Source organism: Sander lucioperca, chromosome 1 (genome assembly GCF_008315115.2).
Source record: "Sander lucioperca isolate FBNREF2018 chromosome 1, SLUC_FBN_1.2, whole genome shotgun sequence".
NCBI lineage: Eukaryota > Metazoa > Chordata > Actinopteri > Perciformes > Percidae > Sander > Sander lucioperca.
The window spans coordinates 34,749,574-34,767,827 of NC_050173.1; the positions used below are offsets into that span (position 1 = coordinate 34,749,574).

Consider the following 18,254-nt stretch of genomic DNA (forward strand, 5'->3'; position numbering starts at 1 on the left):
TGAACCATGATTGGCTTCTAAACTAGTTGTAATATCTCATAATCATAGTATATCTCATAAACAAGGTGAGGACAGAATCTTCTTAATGTTAAAACAGCTTTCTGTTGTTAAACTACACATACATCATTTTGCGATGAAGCTCAAACATTGAGGAAAAACACCTTGGAGTGCAGTGCTGGGACTTTAAGTACACGCACAGTGAAATCCTTCTAATTACTGCAGAGGATCCACAAGTGCCCTTGTTCTTGATCTGACAAACCAATGAATGGCAATAGAAAAGATATTTCATTTTATTGTAAAAAGGTCAGAGTTGCGACAGGTAAAATAGCAAGTAATGAGAAATATACAATTGGAAAAAGTCAAAAGTTTAAATGGAACAAATGAAAGAGGAAATTAAAGTGAAGGAAGGTTAAACAAGACAAATTTTTTTTAAGAGGAGCATTAATCTCATACACCGGTTTATTTTTCACTTAGTTGTACTGTACCTCACTACAGATGTATTTTCATCTTACCCTAAATAGACTGTAATGAAGAAGGTCTACATTAAGAAGCAAAGCAGATTGTTGTCACACCAATTTTAGTCCCCAACAGTGTACGACAACACTTTGGAGTTGTATTCCAAGCAACTTTAGACCCACACACACACAAAAAAAGAAAATACTACAGTAAAATCATAATTGCTAGAAAATCAGACAGGAACATTTCACTGGCTTCTGCATCGCAGTTCACATCATTTACATTTTGGACTTACAATGCCAACAAACATGTTATCCTAACCATGTTGCTGTAGTTTCATATAGCAGACAACTTTTTAGGGTCTCATTCCTGGACAGGGGGACTAAAACTAATGAAGCAAAGTTAGCAGTGATTTCTTTTCTCATCCTTTTCTAAGAATTACAGGTCTGTGTCCACGATAGTGACTGCTCAGACATAGAGACCAGTTTATCCTCCTCTAAATTGTCCTCCCTTAATCCAAAATGTATCATTTTCTACAAACTGTAAAATTTGAGACTTCTGTCCATTCCTGCAGAGGTGAGGAACTGAGCGTTCTCTCCAAAGGCCACTCCAGTCACCAATCCTGTATGGTCTACAATGACAACGGCAAAAAGCAAGGTCAGAAATCTGCTACTTCCTCAGCACGCACGCACACACACACACACACACACACACACACACACACACACCTGTGAAGTTGAGGACCTCAGACCACTGTTTGCAGATGTACACACGGATGTCAGACCCTCCAACAGCCAGGTAAGTTCCACTCTGGTCAAACACAAGGGACTTCACCTGAGAGAGAAAGAAAAAACACACAGAAATGAGATTCAGACGCACAGAGGGATAAGAGACTGGATAACAGAGGAATGGCGCTGTTAAAAAAAAATCCATGATTCTTTCTTGCATGCTCAGTGTTGCAGTTAAATCCACATACATGTGTATGCAAATCAACTTAATGATTGCTAAGCTCATATTCCAATTAATGATCTGTTCGTAGCACTTATCAGACTCTTCCTTCAAGTCATCTTAGTTTTAAGATCACATGAGATGCGGTTAATTGTTTTCTTGCCGAGAGTTAGATGTGAGGATCAATACCACTTTGGGTAAAAATGAAACTAGAGCTTAGCGTTAGCGTGGTTCTTTCCAAAGTTGAAACATCCCACCTACCAGCAACTTTATATTTTACTAATTAAAACATATCTCGTTTGTTTAACCCGTACACAAGCAGAAATGTAAAAGCACCAAGTTGAGATTTTACAGGTTACATGCTGTAACTATTTCTCTTTGGCCGCAGTGACTTCCTGGAGTCGGCACAAGATTCCTGCATGTCACTGTGCCAGGCCAATAAATGGTTTCCAGTCTTTATGCTAAGCTAAGCTAATTGCCTGCTGGTTTTAGCTTCATATTTAGTGTATAGACATTAGCATTTTCATAGGAGAACTACCCGCAATTTCCTACCTCATAGTTGTTGTCCAGAGTGATGGTCTTGAAGTTCTTCAGCTTCCTCAGATCCCACAGTTTCAGAGAGCTATCCTGGGCACCTGGAGCACAGCACCAGACATGGATGTTAGGGTATTTAAAACAAACAATTAAATATACAGTTCCAGATCCCTTTAGTGCAAAAACAATGGCTGAAGATGGTAGTAGAATTTTAAGATATTGTAGGCCAGTGTACAAGTTAATGTGACGTGTGTGTGCAATTGTTTGATATCTAAATATAAATGTTTCTGCAACTTTGCAACCCAATGTAGAACACTTGCACATCAAAGATTAGCAGCAACACTGTGTAAAAACAGTAGTTTGTAGTTCTAACCTGTGGCCAGATAGTATCCGTTCTCAGAGAAAGCAATGGAGGTGACGGGGCCAGAGTGGCCTGGGAAGTTGGCCACGTTGGTGCGCTCCTTCAGATCCCAGATCTTGATTTGGGAATCAGCCGTCCCAGTGCCAAAAATAAGACCATCAGGGTGGAACTGAGCACAGGTTAGAGCTGAAGAGGGCAGACAGAAACATTACCACCTGGAACAGGAAGACTCGTATTAAGACTGCCAAACAGTTTACATAGAGGCACTTACCACAGCCAGCACTTTCATCAGTAACTTTGGTGAGGACTCGACCAGTCTGGATATCAGAAAAGGCCCAGTACTGCAGAACAGCGAGTAAAAAAAGTCAGTGACCAGAAGAAGAAGTCAGAAGAGATCACTTTTACTTCAGTGTTAAATATAGCTAGGGTCTGTCAGTACACACACACCTGATCCTCAGAGGAGCTGAGCAGGTAGTCCCCAGTAGCGTGTAGAGAGAGTCCAGTGACACCTGCCTCGTGGGCACGCACAACCTGGACACAGTTACCCCCGGCGACAGACCACACACGGATGGTGTTGTCTGGAGACGCAGAAAAGACCACGGACTAGAGGGGGAGAGACAGCAAGGGTGCGAGGGACGGAAAAAAAGAGCAAACAATGAGAAAGAATAACCAATCATATTTAGCCTGTGTTTTAATAACTCAAACAGTTTCTTCACTTGTGTGAAGAGTGCAGTCACAGGATTTGTTTGTTGAAGTAAGATTGGACTGGTTGATGTTTGAAACAAAGAAAACGTTACCTGGGATGGATGATAAATGACAGAGGTGACCTTCTTGGTGTGACCCTTCAGTGTTGCAACAATCTGTTCCTCGCTCTTGTCAAACACCACCACGTTCTTATCAGCTCCACCTGAAGAACACCAGAGGGTCGATATCAAATACAAGTCTTCAACGTGTAGTGTGTAAACAAATCACAAAAATGAAAAAGATGCAGCCGAGCACTGGATGAAATCAACGTACCGGTGAGAACTTTGTTGGTGTCTGAGGGACACAGATCCAGAGCCAGAATACCAGGGATGCTGGCACTATGAAGACCCTGAAGACATCACAGAGATAGGATGTTGACACTATGTACATCAATTCAATAATCACTGTTTCAGCTCTCTGATTAAATGGAGGAAAAAAAAAAAAAAAGTAATTTATACTCAGAAACAAATTTATAACAAACTACAGAAATCTATGCTTACAGCATGCGAGGCCACTTGGCGGTATTTGCTGAGATCCTCAGCTCTAACGAGCTCCTCTGGGACAGTTTTTCCTCTCTGGAAAAATACAGTGAAGCAGTTAAAAGGAGTGCGAGTGTAAATTACATCATAACACAACAGTGAGATGTTACAACAGAAATGGGCATTAAGTAGCTAAATAAAAGAGAAATATAATACCTTCTTTCTTTCTGTAGTGAGGATAGTAGCTTTGTCTTGGAGCTGCAAACAGAAAAAGGCATATTGAAACATCTTAGACCTGCAAAATGGCCTGCTCATGGCCAAATAACCATTTATGTAGATAAAAGAAAACCTTTTTACCTTCTGGATGATCTCTGGGGTCATTCCCACCTGTTCACTAATCTCCATGGGCTCTCCACCAGCACCCTGAGATACAGAAGGCAAAAATAGAGATTGTTAGGAGGAAGTACAAAAAAGATTACGATGAGCATTTCTGTTCAGTATCTTATCGACTGGAATTAAAAGTCAATCACTCACTGCTGCGGCTGGCTGAGAGGCGGGGACTGCCTGAGGGGCAACCAATCCAGCCTGGGGTTTGAGTGTGGCAAGAGCTGTAAAAAGGAAATAGACCCCGTCAGAAAAACATGCTCTCCCAATATTATCTTTGAGCTCATGTTGGTGCGGGGCAGATTCTGGACAGACTCTAATGACCCTGTAAGAGCCGTCCTATGTGCTTTACAAGTGGAATTATGTCCTCCAATAGAGGACACACAAACTGCTCTCAACCCACCTTCTCTCGCAGCGGTGACCTCTTTGGTGAGTCGAGCGATGACTCTGCAGGCAGCATCATGTTGGTAGAGAGCATGAGACAGTTCTTGGCGAGTAGTCTGCAGCTGTTGCCGCAGGGTGAAGCTGTGAAGCATAACAGCATCCTAAAAGAGAAAACAGAAGGAACTCTTCTCATGTTCTAAAATCAATATTTTAAAAAATAAAGATTTTTTTTGCAATTATCAACTTGCCTCATAATTTTTAAACAAACTGTCAGTGGAAATATTGGTACATCCTGCTCCACCTAAGGTTTACTACCGTTACTTGTAAATTCACATTTACAGTGTGACTGTGTTTTGTATCTCATTTGCCACTAAGGATAACAATACTTACCCACTCATCTTGAAGGGACTTAAGAATGGCAGGAATACTTGTTGCTGATGGAGCCTTTGGTCTAATAGGATGGGACACTGAAAGAGAGAAAAGGTGCTCATGTTTAGAACAAGCAGTCATCTTATTTCAATAATTAAGTTGGTCTTGTTTATTTATTGTAATTTTTGAAGTTTCAATAACCATGCTGCAGGATAGGACGAGTTACACAATACTCTAATATACTACTATTGGGGATTTATTGATTCATCTTAAAGCAAGTACAACTGTACAATCAGATATTCGCCCAAACATACATTTAAAATCACGACAGCTAAAAAAATAAATTGGTAAACTAAGCAATAGATCAATTGACGGTCCGTGTACGTTTTGATAGTTTGTTTTTTCGTTTGAACCACAAAACAAAATAACGAGAAACCACCTGTTTTTCGTTTGTCGTTTCAAACCAAAAACAAAGAAATGATAAAAAAAAAGAGCCGTTCTCCCGTTTTTGGTTTCTGAATCCAAAAACGAAAAACGACTAAACCAAATTAAAATAACGGTCCGATTTTGTTTTTTTGAAATTCCTTTTTTCATTTCTCCGTTTGAATACCTACATTAAAAGAAAGACAAGTTGGCCAAGTGACCCAGAAGTAATTGTAAATATAGCCTATAAAAATAAAAGCCAAGCTTTCAGAACGGTGTGTGTGACGGCCGATGAGCCGTCACACACACACGCACGCAACAGACAAAGGCGGGGGAGAGAGAGAGATACCCTTTTCTCTTCGGGAGACTTGTTTAAATTATGACAAAAATGCTTTATACATTAGATTTAGTTCATACTTTTTTTGGTGTATTTGTTTTCTGATTTTAACGCTATAAAGACCGTCGCCGTGCTTACATCACTCTCTTACCCCTCCTACCAGTCCCTATGGCCACTTGGCCAGTGGGAATGCAAACGGAAAAAACGGTTTTGGGGGAGAGTAGCCTAGTTCTTAGAACTGCTTAGAAGTGTAGGCTACTTTTCCTCTAAAAAGTACAAGTACTATCCGGTTGGAAAGCCCCTATAATATGCAGCACTAACGTTATACCAGAGTAACGTTAGAAGAAAAAAAAAATCAATCAATAAATAGGCTTATATAAACCTGGACCGAAAGAAATATGTTAGCAACAGTAGTTTATTACAGTGATTTAATATCGTGCCTATCCACGTAGGCCTACACATCACCAGTCACGTTTAATGAGCGCATTGTTTGGTTCAATACAGTTGGTAATAGTTAACCTAAGAACTTATTGTGTGTGCAGAGTTGTTACTGTTAGCACTATATTATATAATTAAATTAATATTTAATGTGGTTTCCACCTTAATGGACCAAACTGTTCCCCCTTTCTACCAGCAGGTGGCAGTATTTAAATGACTGACTGTATTGTGTCTTTGGTAACTGTTTTAAATCAAGATTACTGATACAGATGTATTTATTGTTGTTCATTTCATTTGGATTTTGATTTTATTTGCAACCTAGTTATCATCATCATCATTCACCCCCAGCCCAGAGTTAAACCTGCATGCCCTTCTGTTTTAACCTGATTCTAACACTGCTATCAGCTTCTTAGCAGCTCAGACAACAAACTCACATCAGAAATGTCCTAATGTAGGCCATCTGGCCAAAAGAATGATTTACCCGTGTGCTATATACTGTGTGAATCGTTCTTCTCTATACACATTCCAGTGTGTATAACATACAACACTCCCATTGTGTCATGCAAGTGAAGAGAATCCATACAAGTCTTAAACATGTATTCAACATATATAGCACATACATGCTTTCAAAGGCATTGCATGTACAATCTATGGCTGCAGAACATTTACTGTGAAGCCCTAAGGTAAGAAGGCTAGGCAATAGCCTACATAATGATGGCAGTTGTTAAGTAGGCTATTCTGCTTAATATTACCAATATGCCTAGTAATTGCTGACAACAACTAGCCTTTATAATCAATCTGGAATGTAAACAAAACATTTTCAAGGTACACATTTCAAAGAAGACTACTTGAATGAATATGAGGTGCTAGAAAAACAAAATGCATCAGGCGGTATCCAATGATAGCCCCACCATGGGCCCAACACTTTTCTGTAGCTTTTCCATTATATTAATTTAATTATATAAAATAGTGCTAACAGTAACAACTCTGCACACACAATAAGTTCTTAGGTTAACTATTACCAACTGTATTGAAAACGGTGTGCTCATTAAACATGACTGGTGATGTGTATGTGGATAGGCACGATATTAAATCACTGTAATAAACTACTGTTGCTAACATATTTCTTCCGGTCCAGGTTTATATAAGCCTATTTATTGATTGATTTTTTTTCTTCTAACGTTACTCTGGTATAACGTTAGTGCTGCATATTATGACCGTTCTGAAAGCTTGGCTTTTATTTTCATAGCCTATATTTACTATTACTTCCGGGTCACTTGGCCAACCTGTCTGTCTTTCTTTTAATGTAGATATTCAAACGGAGAAATGAAAAAAGGAATTTCAAAAAACCAAAATCGGACCGTTATTTTAATTTGGTTTAGTCGTTTTTCGTTTTTGGATTCAGAAACCAAAAACGGGAGAACGGCTCTTTTTTTATCGTTTCTTTGTTTTTGGTTTGAAACGACAAACGAAAAACAGGTGGTTTCTCGTTATTTTGTTTTGTGGTTCAAACGAAAAAACAAACTATCAAAACGTACACGGACCATTGACAGATGAATCAACAACTATCTTGATAATCCATTAATAAGATTTAAAGCAAAATGTCAACTTCTAGTTTTTCAGTTGTGATAAAAAATAATCTTTTATGTGACAGTGAACTTATTAGGACATTGTGACTGCCATTTTTCATTATTTTCTAACATTTTATAAACTAAGGGCTTTGTAGAGAAATCAAAAATGAAAATAATCGTTAGTTGCAGCACTGTTCATCGCTATCCCAACGTTGGCTGGTAAGGTTACAAATAATACCAGATTAACACCGATATATTTTTTAAAGCCTTCTCTCAGGTATGCCACGTTATCAGGTTACGTTACACCTCGCTATAACTAATGCAGTTTCATACAGAAACCCTGCAAATGATCCTACTTTCACAATGTCCGGTTTTGTTGAAACTGCTTTAGAGAAACGTTCATTCATTCATTCGTTTTGGGGCTGGTAGTTTGTGTTGCAGTTGAATATCACTTTGTTATACTGAGTAATTACACTGCATTAGTTTAAGTTAGGTGTAACATTATCTAATAAACTGGCAACAGGGTGTAGATCTGCAGCTGCTCCCAGTAGTTTTACCTTTGATATCTACGAGCTGCTCCTCAGACAGGGGTTGTCCGTTCATCGGGTCGGTCCCATTCTCTGCGATGTACTTCTCGATCAGCCTGCGCTCAAACACCTGGCTGGATACCGGGGAGACGCACGGGTGCTCCGGCACCTCGTTGGAGACTAGATACAATGCAGTTACAGCTTAAAGACCACATGATACCAACAACAAAATTACCACAAACAGAACCGATGAACCTTAAGTGGAAGGAGGCTCTGCGTGGCCGCTAGCGTTAGCTAAATTAGCTAGTAGCATTAGCGCGGTGTCTAGCTAACCTACACTACCTCCGTCATATCAATTCAACTTCACTTACTTGCACAAACCAAAGACATCTTCCCGACGAAGTCCTTATAATCTCTTCTGAAATTGAAATGATGCTCGTCCTGTGGTGTGATAGTAATTATCGCTAATGTACACTTAACTTATGTTTTGCTCAAATTTGAAGTAGCACGCTGTCCTTTCATTGCCGCTACAAACGGGTCTCCTTCTTCTTCTACGCTTTCTTCCAGTCTCTCTGAGCGCCAAAGCCTCACATGCGCTCCACTGCCCTCTACTGCCGGAAATAACCGGTGCTGCAATGATGAGTGGACTACATCCATGGGTGTCAAACTCAGTTTCCCTAAGGGCCACACTAGAAAATGAGAATCACATCAAAGAATCAAGGGCCAGACATAGATGCTTTTATGTCATGGGAAAAGTCAAATATCTTTGACTGCATTATTGCATGTCTCATATAGGCTTCTCACTTACAGTTTGGTCGACAAAAATGTCGAAGAAAATGCCAAAAACGTTTGGAAAAAGCATAAAAAATGTAGAAAAAAACGTTGTGAAAAGTGAGGAAAAAGTAGGTGGGCCATAATGTATTGTGAACCTAAACGTATATAGGGGCCGGATCAAAATTAGCAAGGGCATTTGGCCTTGAGTTTGACACGTACAGATAATTGATTGACAACCATTTTGACAGTAGGTTAATCGTTAAATACATTTATCAAGTAAAAATACAAAGTATTCTATGTTTACAGCTTCTCAATTGTGATAGAATAAGTTGAATATCTTAGGGTTTAGGATTTTAAGGTAAACTTTGGGGGAACTGATGGCCATTTGCCACTTTCCAACATTTGATAGCCTATAATTAATCACAAAAAAGATCCAGATTAATCCCTAATGAAAATAATAGTTAGTTACAGCCAAACATACAGTACATTCATCTAAAATGTGCGTGTTGAAGATATATTTTATTATTTAGGAGATGACATTTTGATAGTCTAAAAATACCACAAGGGTTATTAGGGTGTATGGTGATAAGATATTGTCCTGTACACATAATTCCCATATTCATATGCTATTGCAATATTTGGTGGAACATGTTACATTTCACATAGCTATTACTACAATAACCTCAATGGTAAAAACACTATATCATTGCAAAAAATCACTGAACTGCAGAGCAGACATTTACTGTAACATAACAATTAATTGTTGTAGTTAGGAATGGTAAACATGATGGATGGAGAAAAACATACAACAACTAACTCTCTATTACTGTACAGTACTTAATAATTCCCTTTTGCAAACCTTTGTATCACAACTCTTATTTCTATGTAGCCCTAGAGATCCTATCACAAACATACTCGTACCAACACTCAGCAAATTCAGTGCAGATCATATTGGTCCTGAGGGTCTGGAGGTAGGTAACAGCAGGAGATTTCAGGAGCAACATCAACAGTGTCAACAATATGCAATTTGAGACAGGAAGGATTAATGTCTTTTTAAATGTCCTTTTAATGTTTTATGTAAAGCGTTTTGGATTGCCTTGTTGTGGAAATGTGCTACATAAATAAACTTTCCTTGCCTTGCCTTAAACTCAACTCATGCTTCAGAAAATTACACGAAAAAAATGACATGCAACATGATACCAAACCATTAAAACTAGGCTAAGATGCAAAAGGCACAGGTAAGGTCTTTCTTGTCCAAAACAGCTTTCTCCACTTGAGAATCCAATACTGTAGTTTCTCCATGCCTTACGTTTCCTCTTCTTCCTTCAGCTCCAATTCTCTGTTTTATAAGAAGTTCAATTTCTCCGAAGTGTACACACTGCAGGATTCAGAGGTGTCCGTGTCTAGCGGCAGTGTGGAAAAGTATCTTTGTGATTTGCTCCACCTTTCTTTATCTTCATCTTTCTTGATCTGGAATTGAACACAGTCCTCAGAGGAGTGGAGGCAGTCTGAAGACCCGGCAACTGAAAAGGAAATCCTTCTCTCCTCCCCATTGTTGTGACATATGTCCCCCTAGGAAGGGATGAAAACATATGTTTAAAAAACACTTGAGTCTGCGTGACATAAAAATACTCACTGCTGGAGTATAGTATTACCTCAGTAGTTGAATTATGACAAGGGGAGCTCCTAGCTGCCAATCTATGTGCTTCCTGGTTCTCAGCTCTCGGAGTACCTATAACGGGACTGTAACCCTGGAAATACAAACGGCAGAACACAAGCACATACAGTACATGCACACAGACACAATACTTATTAACAATTCTAAGCAAAGACACAAAACCAGCTAACTTAATTCAGTTAATCAACCTTACAGTATGAGTAGGACTGGCTCTAGGGGTCAATTTTCTTGGTGTTTCAGGCTGCTGAGAGTGACTGTAGCAGCCTGAGGGCGGAGTGCTGGGCTGGCTGTAGTCCTGTACAGACAAACATACATAAACACATTCAAGTCAGCGCACCCATACATTGTTATAGTGAAAGTACCTCACATACTTTGTGTTTTATTGGGGTGATAGCTAAACTTTGCAATCCTAGCACAACCTTTTACCTACAGATGGGTGACAAATTAAGTAAGGAGATTGACCACCATAAGCCACAAGAACAGCTTAATGCTCCTTGTCATAGATTGTTGAAGTATGTGGATCTCTACTGAACAGACAAAGTCCAAATTATTAAGTGACCCCTCACAGTATGTAAGCATCAGCATTTGCTATGTTTCTCTAAACATTTATTCAGGTTCATTTTTAATTTGTCACCTGCCTGTATGTGTTAGTTGTATGTCTCTTGCATGTCTCAAATAACCTGAGCATTTTGGCAAAAACAAATAGGAGCATTTAAGCCTCTCTCATACAACATAAGGATTCAAAAAGTATGGAAGCTTTAAGAGATGGATTAAATCATATATGTGGTTAAGCTCCAAACGCCTTGATTTATAAAGCAGTAATGTCCTCTAATGGCCCTGTTAATGCCATATGGTTATTTAATCTGTTCCACCCACATGGCGTACTACTACTCTAACCAACACTACTTCTTTTCCCCCCACCTGCGTGCATACATGCTTTATTAACATACTTTATTTTCATGTATTTAATTATTTTTTGTAATTGTTTATGTGCTCTAATATGTGAAAATGTTTTTACGTGAAACTGCTTATAAAATAATAATAATAATACTTATAGTTTATACTTTATTATACCTATACATGCACCAATGGAGAGATGTCAGAGTGAGGGGGCTGCAGCTGTCGATGGACAAGCAGTTGGGTGTTCGGTGCCTTGCTCAAGAGCACCTTGATGCCTACCACCATACTTTGGTCCATATGGGGACTTGACCAGCGACCCTCCGGTTCCCAACCCAACTCCCTACAGACTGAGCTACTGCCGCCCCATGTTATTATTATGTTGCCGTCTTGACCAGGACTCTATGGAAGAAAACATCTTGTATCTCTATGGGACCTTCCAGGCTAAATAAAGAATTATATAATTAATTAATTATATATATAATATATAATATTATATATAATATATGAGAGCATAATATATTATATATATATATATCAACTGAATTATTTTGCGGGAGGGGCTCCTGTATCTGGTGTTTTAGATTTTCTTTAAATGTATTGAATGTAAATAATTGAAAACATCTGGAAACTGAATAAAGACAACCTGAAATAATAAAAAGTGAAAATATATTGAAATAATACTGCACTATGTAAGATGCTGAGACCAAAATAAAATATTAATTCAAGTATAAGATGGCAAGCTTTTATGTAACTACTAGACCTACTAAGTACTAAAATTAGCCAGGACCAGAATTATTTTTAGAACATGAGACAAAGCTAAAAGAATAAACCTCACATATTAATTCTCCTACCTGCACAGCCATCTCAGCCAGGAGGGCCACTAACCAGGTTCTCCTGATTTCCTCACCTGGATGTTGATCCTCGGAGGGTTGGCTGGTGGAGTGCGGTTTGCTCTGAGGCCAGCGATGATGTGTGACAGGCTGCAGTTTGGGTATCGCCTCATGAACAGGATAAAACCAGCCAATGACACAAACATGCCAGAAGGGACCGTAATGGTCTTGAGAAGTGCTCGCCATCTGCCTCCCTTTTCTAGAGAGAGAGGAGACACAGAGACAGGACGGATGTCAGAATGAATGCGAGAAAGTGAAGAATTCACATGCAAAAAAAACATTTCAACGCGTCACTCACCAATCACCTGCAACCAGGTGGAGGATACCAGGTTGCCATCCCCATCTCTGATTTCGTACATCCCATCGTGCCTTGAGGACAACCTCCCTATCACGACCTCATTGATGGTGCCGTTCCTGCCCAGAGAGATGAGGCCCCTGTAGCGCATGTCGTAGTCCGTTATATGGCCCTCGCGGATCAGCTGCACAGGGCCACGGGGGGGCTTGGGGTCAAAAGGCCCCAGGGGGGATTTGTCAGGGTAGCGGGTGGGGGTAAAAATGAGGTGGGCATGCGGGACAGGAAGAAACAGGGGCAGGTTAAGAGACTCCCTTGTGAAGCGGGTGACATTGAAGGAGTGCCCTGCACCCACATGCAGGATCATGAACACAGAAACAGGGGTGCAGAATAAAGGAAATGCGATGGTATGAGAGGGTGTCGGTAGGAAAAGAAAAGATAACATATAAATGTTATAGATTACAGGATCCTAAAGTTAGATAAATTCATCAGTCAGCTTCCTAAAACTCATTCTCTCGTCTTTTGTCTGCTCACCGCGGACAGTGAGTGTGCTTCGGGACAGGACCATCCCATTGCCGTCTCTCACAGTGTAGTTGCCTTGGTCCGCTTGCGTCACTCTTTCGGCCACCCAGACCTTCCCGCCCCGCAGCCGCCCCCGGCCCACATCACTGGTCTCAGGGTCCGTCCGGTTCCACAGCACAACTGGCATTGCCTCAGGTGGAGCACCCCGGGGAGAAAACTCCAGCAGAGAGCCATTTTCAGGGATGATGTGCTCAAATTTATCCCCATAGTTTCTGTGGTGGGACTTAATGCACTCTGAAGCAGGACAAAGGAGTGAGCCATGAGAGAGCGGTAGATCAGCAGTAGTGGAAAGTAACTACGTACATTTACTCAAGTACTGTTCTTAAGTACAATTGTATGCAACTTTATACTTTTCAGAAGGAATATTGTTGTTTTTAATTCACTACATTGTCACTTGGGGTTATTAACTACCTTTGGAATTAAGATTTTGCATAAAAAAACACTTGATACACTTCAATAATACAGAACGCATTGTTAAAGAATAAAGCAGGGGTTCCCAACATTTTTGACTTGAGACCCCTTACTAAAAAACTATTTGGTGGCCTTTACATTTTAGATGTCTATAAGTTGTCAGCAGTTCAACCAAAGAGACATTTCCCCTTTAAACTTCTCATATGGTTTTATATTAATAATTCAAAAGAGAACAGATTATACAATATTTCAAAACAAAGCAAAAAGAAATGTCTAAAAATGAATAAACATTTGTAGCATAACTTTCATCTTTAATCATCTCTTGACCCCTCCAGTGTATCTTGTAGCCCTGAGAATGGGGCGTGACCCCTAATTTGGGAACCACTAGACTTTACTACAGAATTGTATACAAAATAAAACTAGCTTCACATCGACCAGATAAAGGTACAATTCTTAGTATTAACAATCTAAATACAGGGGATGGATTTCAGAATAAAAGGAAACTATTGTACCTGAAACAGTCAAACGAACAGTCTCGTAGGTGAATCCAGAGAACAGTTTGATGGCGTAAAGTCCCTGATCACCATGAGTGACTTCTTTCAGGACCAGCATTTTATCTCTAGTCCACTCGAAACGCGGGTCCTTTACCTGCAGTTGCACAGTAAATAGGTTTTAGAAATCTGTACATACACATCAAACAAACAAAAACCCAAGCACAGACACACTTCCACTCACAATGGTTTTGTCCAGCAGGACACGCCTCTGCCCCTCAAGGTTTGGTGTAAAAGTCACTGTTCTGGATGTTGAGTACACCGGTAGACGAAATTCCCTCCCGGCACACACCATCTGGGCTTCTTCTCTTTCACCTTTAAAAGCAGAAAAGAAAGTCAGCATCATCTTCAGAGAATATGTTCTGTAGGTGAAGGATATGTGATGCATTTGACTCACCCAATACAACCCAACCTGTAGGGAGAGCATAATTAATCTAATTATTAATAATTTTGTCCAGCATAATGCTAAGACCTAGCATACACTAGAATATTACTGAGGAAATTGTAGTACCGCTTTCTAATAGAGCTTAGAATTACATGTAAAGGTGTGTTTATGTTTTTCAGTTCAAGTATGGTGTTCCCCAAGGGTCCATTCTCAGACCGCTTTTATTTAAAAAAATAAAAATAAAACAGGATGTTCTCCATTACTGTTACACAGATTACATTTAATAACACTAATAGCAGCTAATCTACTTGCCTGCCTCATTGATATAGAATGCTGGATGTCCGCAAACGTAAAAACAACAAAGATAAATCAGACAGTCATTGTTTGGAGCCAAAAAAATGTACCAGCCTTTTTAATGGCAAGCTAGGCTGCCTGTGGAAAAAAAATATTAAGCCTACAGCTCGTAATCTTGGTGTAATTTTCTGTTTTGATAAACAAGTAATGAATACTATTCTCATTAAGATTAAAGGGGAACTATGCAGTTTTTTTTACCTTAATTTACCTTAACTGAACAGCTTCGGAGTCATTGGAATGGTTATATGACTTTTTTCGAGTTCAATGGTGGTCGTGTCGCTCCCCCCTAGCACCTGTGAGCTGAAAAACCATCCTTGCAACTTTCGGCCGGCGAGCCGTAACGAATTGCTTCATGGCACTGCACGCATACGCCTATTCAGGAACCGGCTAGCAAGGTAGTGCTGGAGTTTTTCATACTATCGTCATGGCTGAGCTGGCTAAAAAGAAGCAGAAAGCTATAAAGCATTGTCGGAGGAACAGAGAAAGAGAAAACGGCAGACTGACCGTGCGAGGAGCATAGACATATATAAAAGGCGAGGAGTCAGACACAAGTAAACATAAGAGCTGCCAAATATCTATTCCGAAGCTGTAGGGGGAGCTCTATAGAGAAACCTGCGAGCAAAAAGCGAGAAAACAGTGAAGAAATGCCCAAAACTGCAACGCGCCCCTTTAAACAAGACAACATATTAAAAAAATATTCTATAAGAAAGCTTTTATAAATAATAATAATAATAATAATAATAATAATAATAATAATAATAATTATAATTATAATTATAATAATGTTTCTTGTAGTTTTCCATGCCATTTTATATTCTTCGGTTTTAACTTTTTAATCTGTTTGATATATCTGTTTGCCTGTTTTTACTATTAGCCCTTTCTCTTGTAACACATTTAATGAGAAAGTGCTGTACAAATAAGGTATCATTATTATTATTATTATTACTACTAATGCTTTACAGATCAGTTCGAAGTCAACAATATGAACAAGTTTTCCAAGTTGTGAAATTTATCCTCCTCCAGTATGACACTTGATTTGCCTTTTTAGCTCTTTAAATCAGCACAATTATGCACTAAACATCTGCCTATAAACAGCAATGTAAAGCAAAAGTAGCTGCTCATGTGTCATTTGAGCGGATTTTATTAACAATTAATAGGCTGACAAATCTAGAGTGCCACTTTTTTGTTTATTGGAAATATGACCCTCAAATGTTTGACCTCTGGGCAAATAGCTGCAGATTATAATCCATTTATTAGCAACACGTTAACATTCCACAAGTGTGGATTTGACATATTGTGTTAAGAACCCTTTATTGATGACTTGTATAATTGAAAATCTGTGAGTCTTTATTAATTACTTTAACATTTGTATATGAAAACTGCACTTCTTATTAAAAATAGAGAAACCAATGCAGTTGATGGTTTATCAAAATTAATACCAGGGATTTTTACAACCTGGCATCCCAAATGATTTCTTCTTAGAGGTGTTGCATAACTGATAGGCCTATATAATTAATTAGTAAATTATCAATGAAAGTTATTTAAGCTATTAGTTACAACGTAGGGTAGGCTCCAACGTTATTTAACGTGGTAGCAAAATTAATATTCAAGAACTTACCCACAGCAAGAGGAAGCGCAAAAAGGGCAGTGAGCAGGACACAGAAGGACATCTTCACCTGTGAAGACAGAACAGATTGTTTCATCTACAATCACAGAGACAGTGACACTCTGAAGACAATTAAGCCGCGGGACATGCGTCAACAATCAACACGCCACACAAGGGGGAGCTCAAAGACAATTGTGGGGATGTTTCTGCAAAGCGATTCATACTACGTACATAAATAAAAACATCAATATTGTCATATAATATAGTGATCCATGAGTCCATGACGTCCTGTCTGAAGTCATGTCCAGTCAGGTGTCCAACATGTTTCCCAGCCGATTAACACAATTTACAGCGAAAGAGGATCATAGGCCGCCAATTACATAATGTAGATACAGATGATCAACAAATGTGGCAACTTTAGTCTGAACTCACCTGCACGATGTGTGAAGAATAAATCCACCGCTGAATATTTGGGATGTTTCTATGAGCGAGGATAAGAGGATAACGACGTCCTCTGCAGAGCGCGCATGGGCATTGGCCCCCTTCTTTTATGTATGGCGATGGTAGGCTTTATTCTCAGCATCTCCTACGCAAGGTGCGTCACATGTTTACGTTATTTTTGCCAGTTCCTGGGTATAAATACGCTATTAACGCAAGCGATTTCACAGTTAGAAAGTAGGATCCGCCAGACAGGCTGTGTGTCAAGATTAAACCTAAAATGTTCTCAGGGATTTACAAAAACACGAGGAAAGGTGCTCACTTGTGAAAATATTTTCTCTGCAGAGAAATGCACTGTAGCCTTCTGAAGTAGCCTACAGATCTATAGGCTACTTACTTGAGTAAGCTATTTTCATTCAATGCTACTTAATACTAGGACTCCTCAATTTAGATGGAAGTATTGTAGATTGCGCTTTACTCTACTAGCCTACATTTATTCAACAAATCCAAATTAAGATTTTGCATAAGAAAATATGATTTTCTTATAAAATATGATTTGATGTTTCTACCAATTACCAAACACAATTAGATCCTTCTCGACCAACTACAACATGCACTAGTGCATCAGTAATATAATCAAATAATATAATATAATATACACTATTTGTGTAAAAAAAAACAGAATCAGAATCTTTCAAAATCTTACTTAAGTAAAAGCACATAAGTAGGATAAGCATCGAAAATAGGCTACTAAACGTATCAAAAGTACTCATAGGCAGAATGGCACCTTTCAGAATACAACATCAGAGAATATAAACAACAACAACAAACAAGCGAAGAAGTCGAGCCTGCTTATTAAAATGATTTATGTCATACTGTATGGATTTTCTCTTTAAAGTAAAGTTTCCAGCAGCTGTCACAATAAATTGTATCTCTGTTGCATATTCTACTTCAACATATTTTAAATTAAAATTTTAGTTTCTTTAATCTCTCAAGAAAATCAATAGGCCTATGCTACACGAAATAAACAGTAGCTCATAGAGAGCAGTTGATTTTTAAATGGTTTCATTTGAAATAAAGTGATGAAAGAATTCAGATTTCACAAGAAAAAGGAAAAGAAAAGGGTCAACCACACACTCTGGCTGGGAAACACCACCCGGTGGACGGTAGACTCATATATGCGTTGTTTGCGCGGATATTGCGCAGTTAGGAAGATGAAGAAGAGTGTGATGTAAATTTCATGCGCCCCTTTTTTCATGTATGTATGTATGTTCCCTTAATACCGCTTAATAGCTTACCTTATATATATATATATATATATATATATATATATATATATATATATATATATAAAATATATATATATATATATATATATGTGTCAATGTTTAATACATCCATGGTATGGTACCGACAGTATGTAGGCCTATGCATTTAA

The 18,254-nt window shown here is 38.8% G+C and overlaps 2 protein-coding genes across 2 annotated transcripts; both read right to left on the reverse strand.

Annotated features, from left to right (window-relative positions):
* Window positions 1–274: 274 nt before the first annotated feature.
* prpf19 (pre-mRNA processing factor 19) lies at window positions 275–8,557 on the reverse strand. Its single transcript, XM_031319642.2, has 16 exons — window positions 8,327–8,557; window positions 7,986–8,135; window positions 4,681–4,757; window positions 4,310–4,451; window positions 4,057–4,130; window positions 3,880–3,945; window positions 3,739–3,780; window positions 3,544–3,618; window positions 3,317–3,392; window positions 3,097–3,206; window positions 2,747–2,902; window positions 2,571–2,640; window positions 2,312–2,485; window positions 1,957–2,039; window positions 1,185–1,290; window positions 275–1,087 (listed from the first exon to the last, which is right to left on the reverse strand). Exons 1-16 carry the CDS (start codon window positions 8,343–8,345, stop codon window positions 990–992), a joined length of 1,518 nt encoding a protein of 505 aa, XP_031175502.1. The 5' UTR covers window positions 8,346–8,557; the 3' UTR covers window positions 275–989.
* Window positions 8,558–9,773: 1,216 nt separating this feature from the next.
* LOC116064438 lies at window positions 9,774–16,945 on the reverse strand. The gene is made up of 11 exons (XM_031319668.2): window positions 16,811–16,945; window positions 16,391–16,448; window positions 14,431–14,445; window positions 14,218–14,348; window positions 13,995–14,130; window positions 13,024–13,305; window positions 12,496–12,834; window positions 12,215–12,396; window positions 10,601–10,702; window positions 10,385–10,480; window positions 9,774–10,301 (listed from the first exon to the last, which is right to left on the reverse strand). The coding sequence occupies exons 2-11, from the start codon at window positions 16,440–16,442 to the stop codon at window positions 10,074–10,076; spliced, it is 1,563 nt and encodes a 520-aa protein (XP_031175528.1). The 5' UTR covers window positions 16,443–16,448; window positions 16,811–16,945; the 3' UTR covers window positions 9,774–10,073.
* Between the last annotated feature and the right edge of the window lie 1,309 nt (window positions 16,946–18,254).

Bases quoted from the DNA above. Each gene is read 5' to 3' on its own strand.
- prpf19 (XM_031319642.2), bottom strand. The intron at 3,946-4,056 runs GTGAGTGATTGA...TCTGTATCTCAG, and splicing joins CCTCTCAGCCAGCCGCAGCA to GGTGCTGGTGGAGAGCCCAT. The intron at 2,903-3,096 runs GTAACGTTTTCT...CTCCCCCTCTAG, and splicing joins TCATTTATCATCCATCCCAG to TCCGTGGTCTTTTCTGCGTC.
- LOC116064438 (XM_031319668.2), bottom strand. From the start codon at position 16,442: ATGTCCTTCTGTGTCCTGCTCACTGCCCTTTTTGCGCTTCCTCTTGCT. The intron at 14,131-14,217 runs GTGAGTGGAAGT...GTGCAACTGCAG, and splicing joins TCCTGCTGGACAAAACCATT to GTAAAGGACCCGCGTTTCGA. The intron at 12,397-12,495 runs GTGAGTGACGCG...CTCTCTCTCTAG, and splicing joins CACCTGGTTGCAGGTGATTG to AAAAGGGAGGCAGATGGCGA.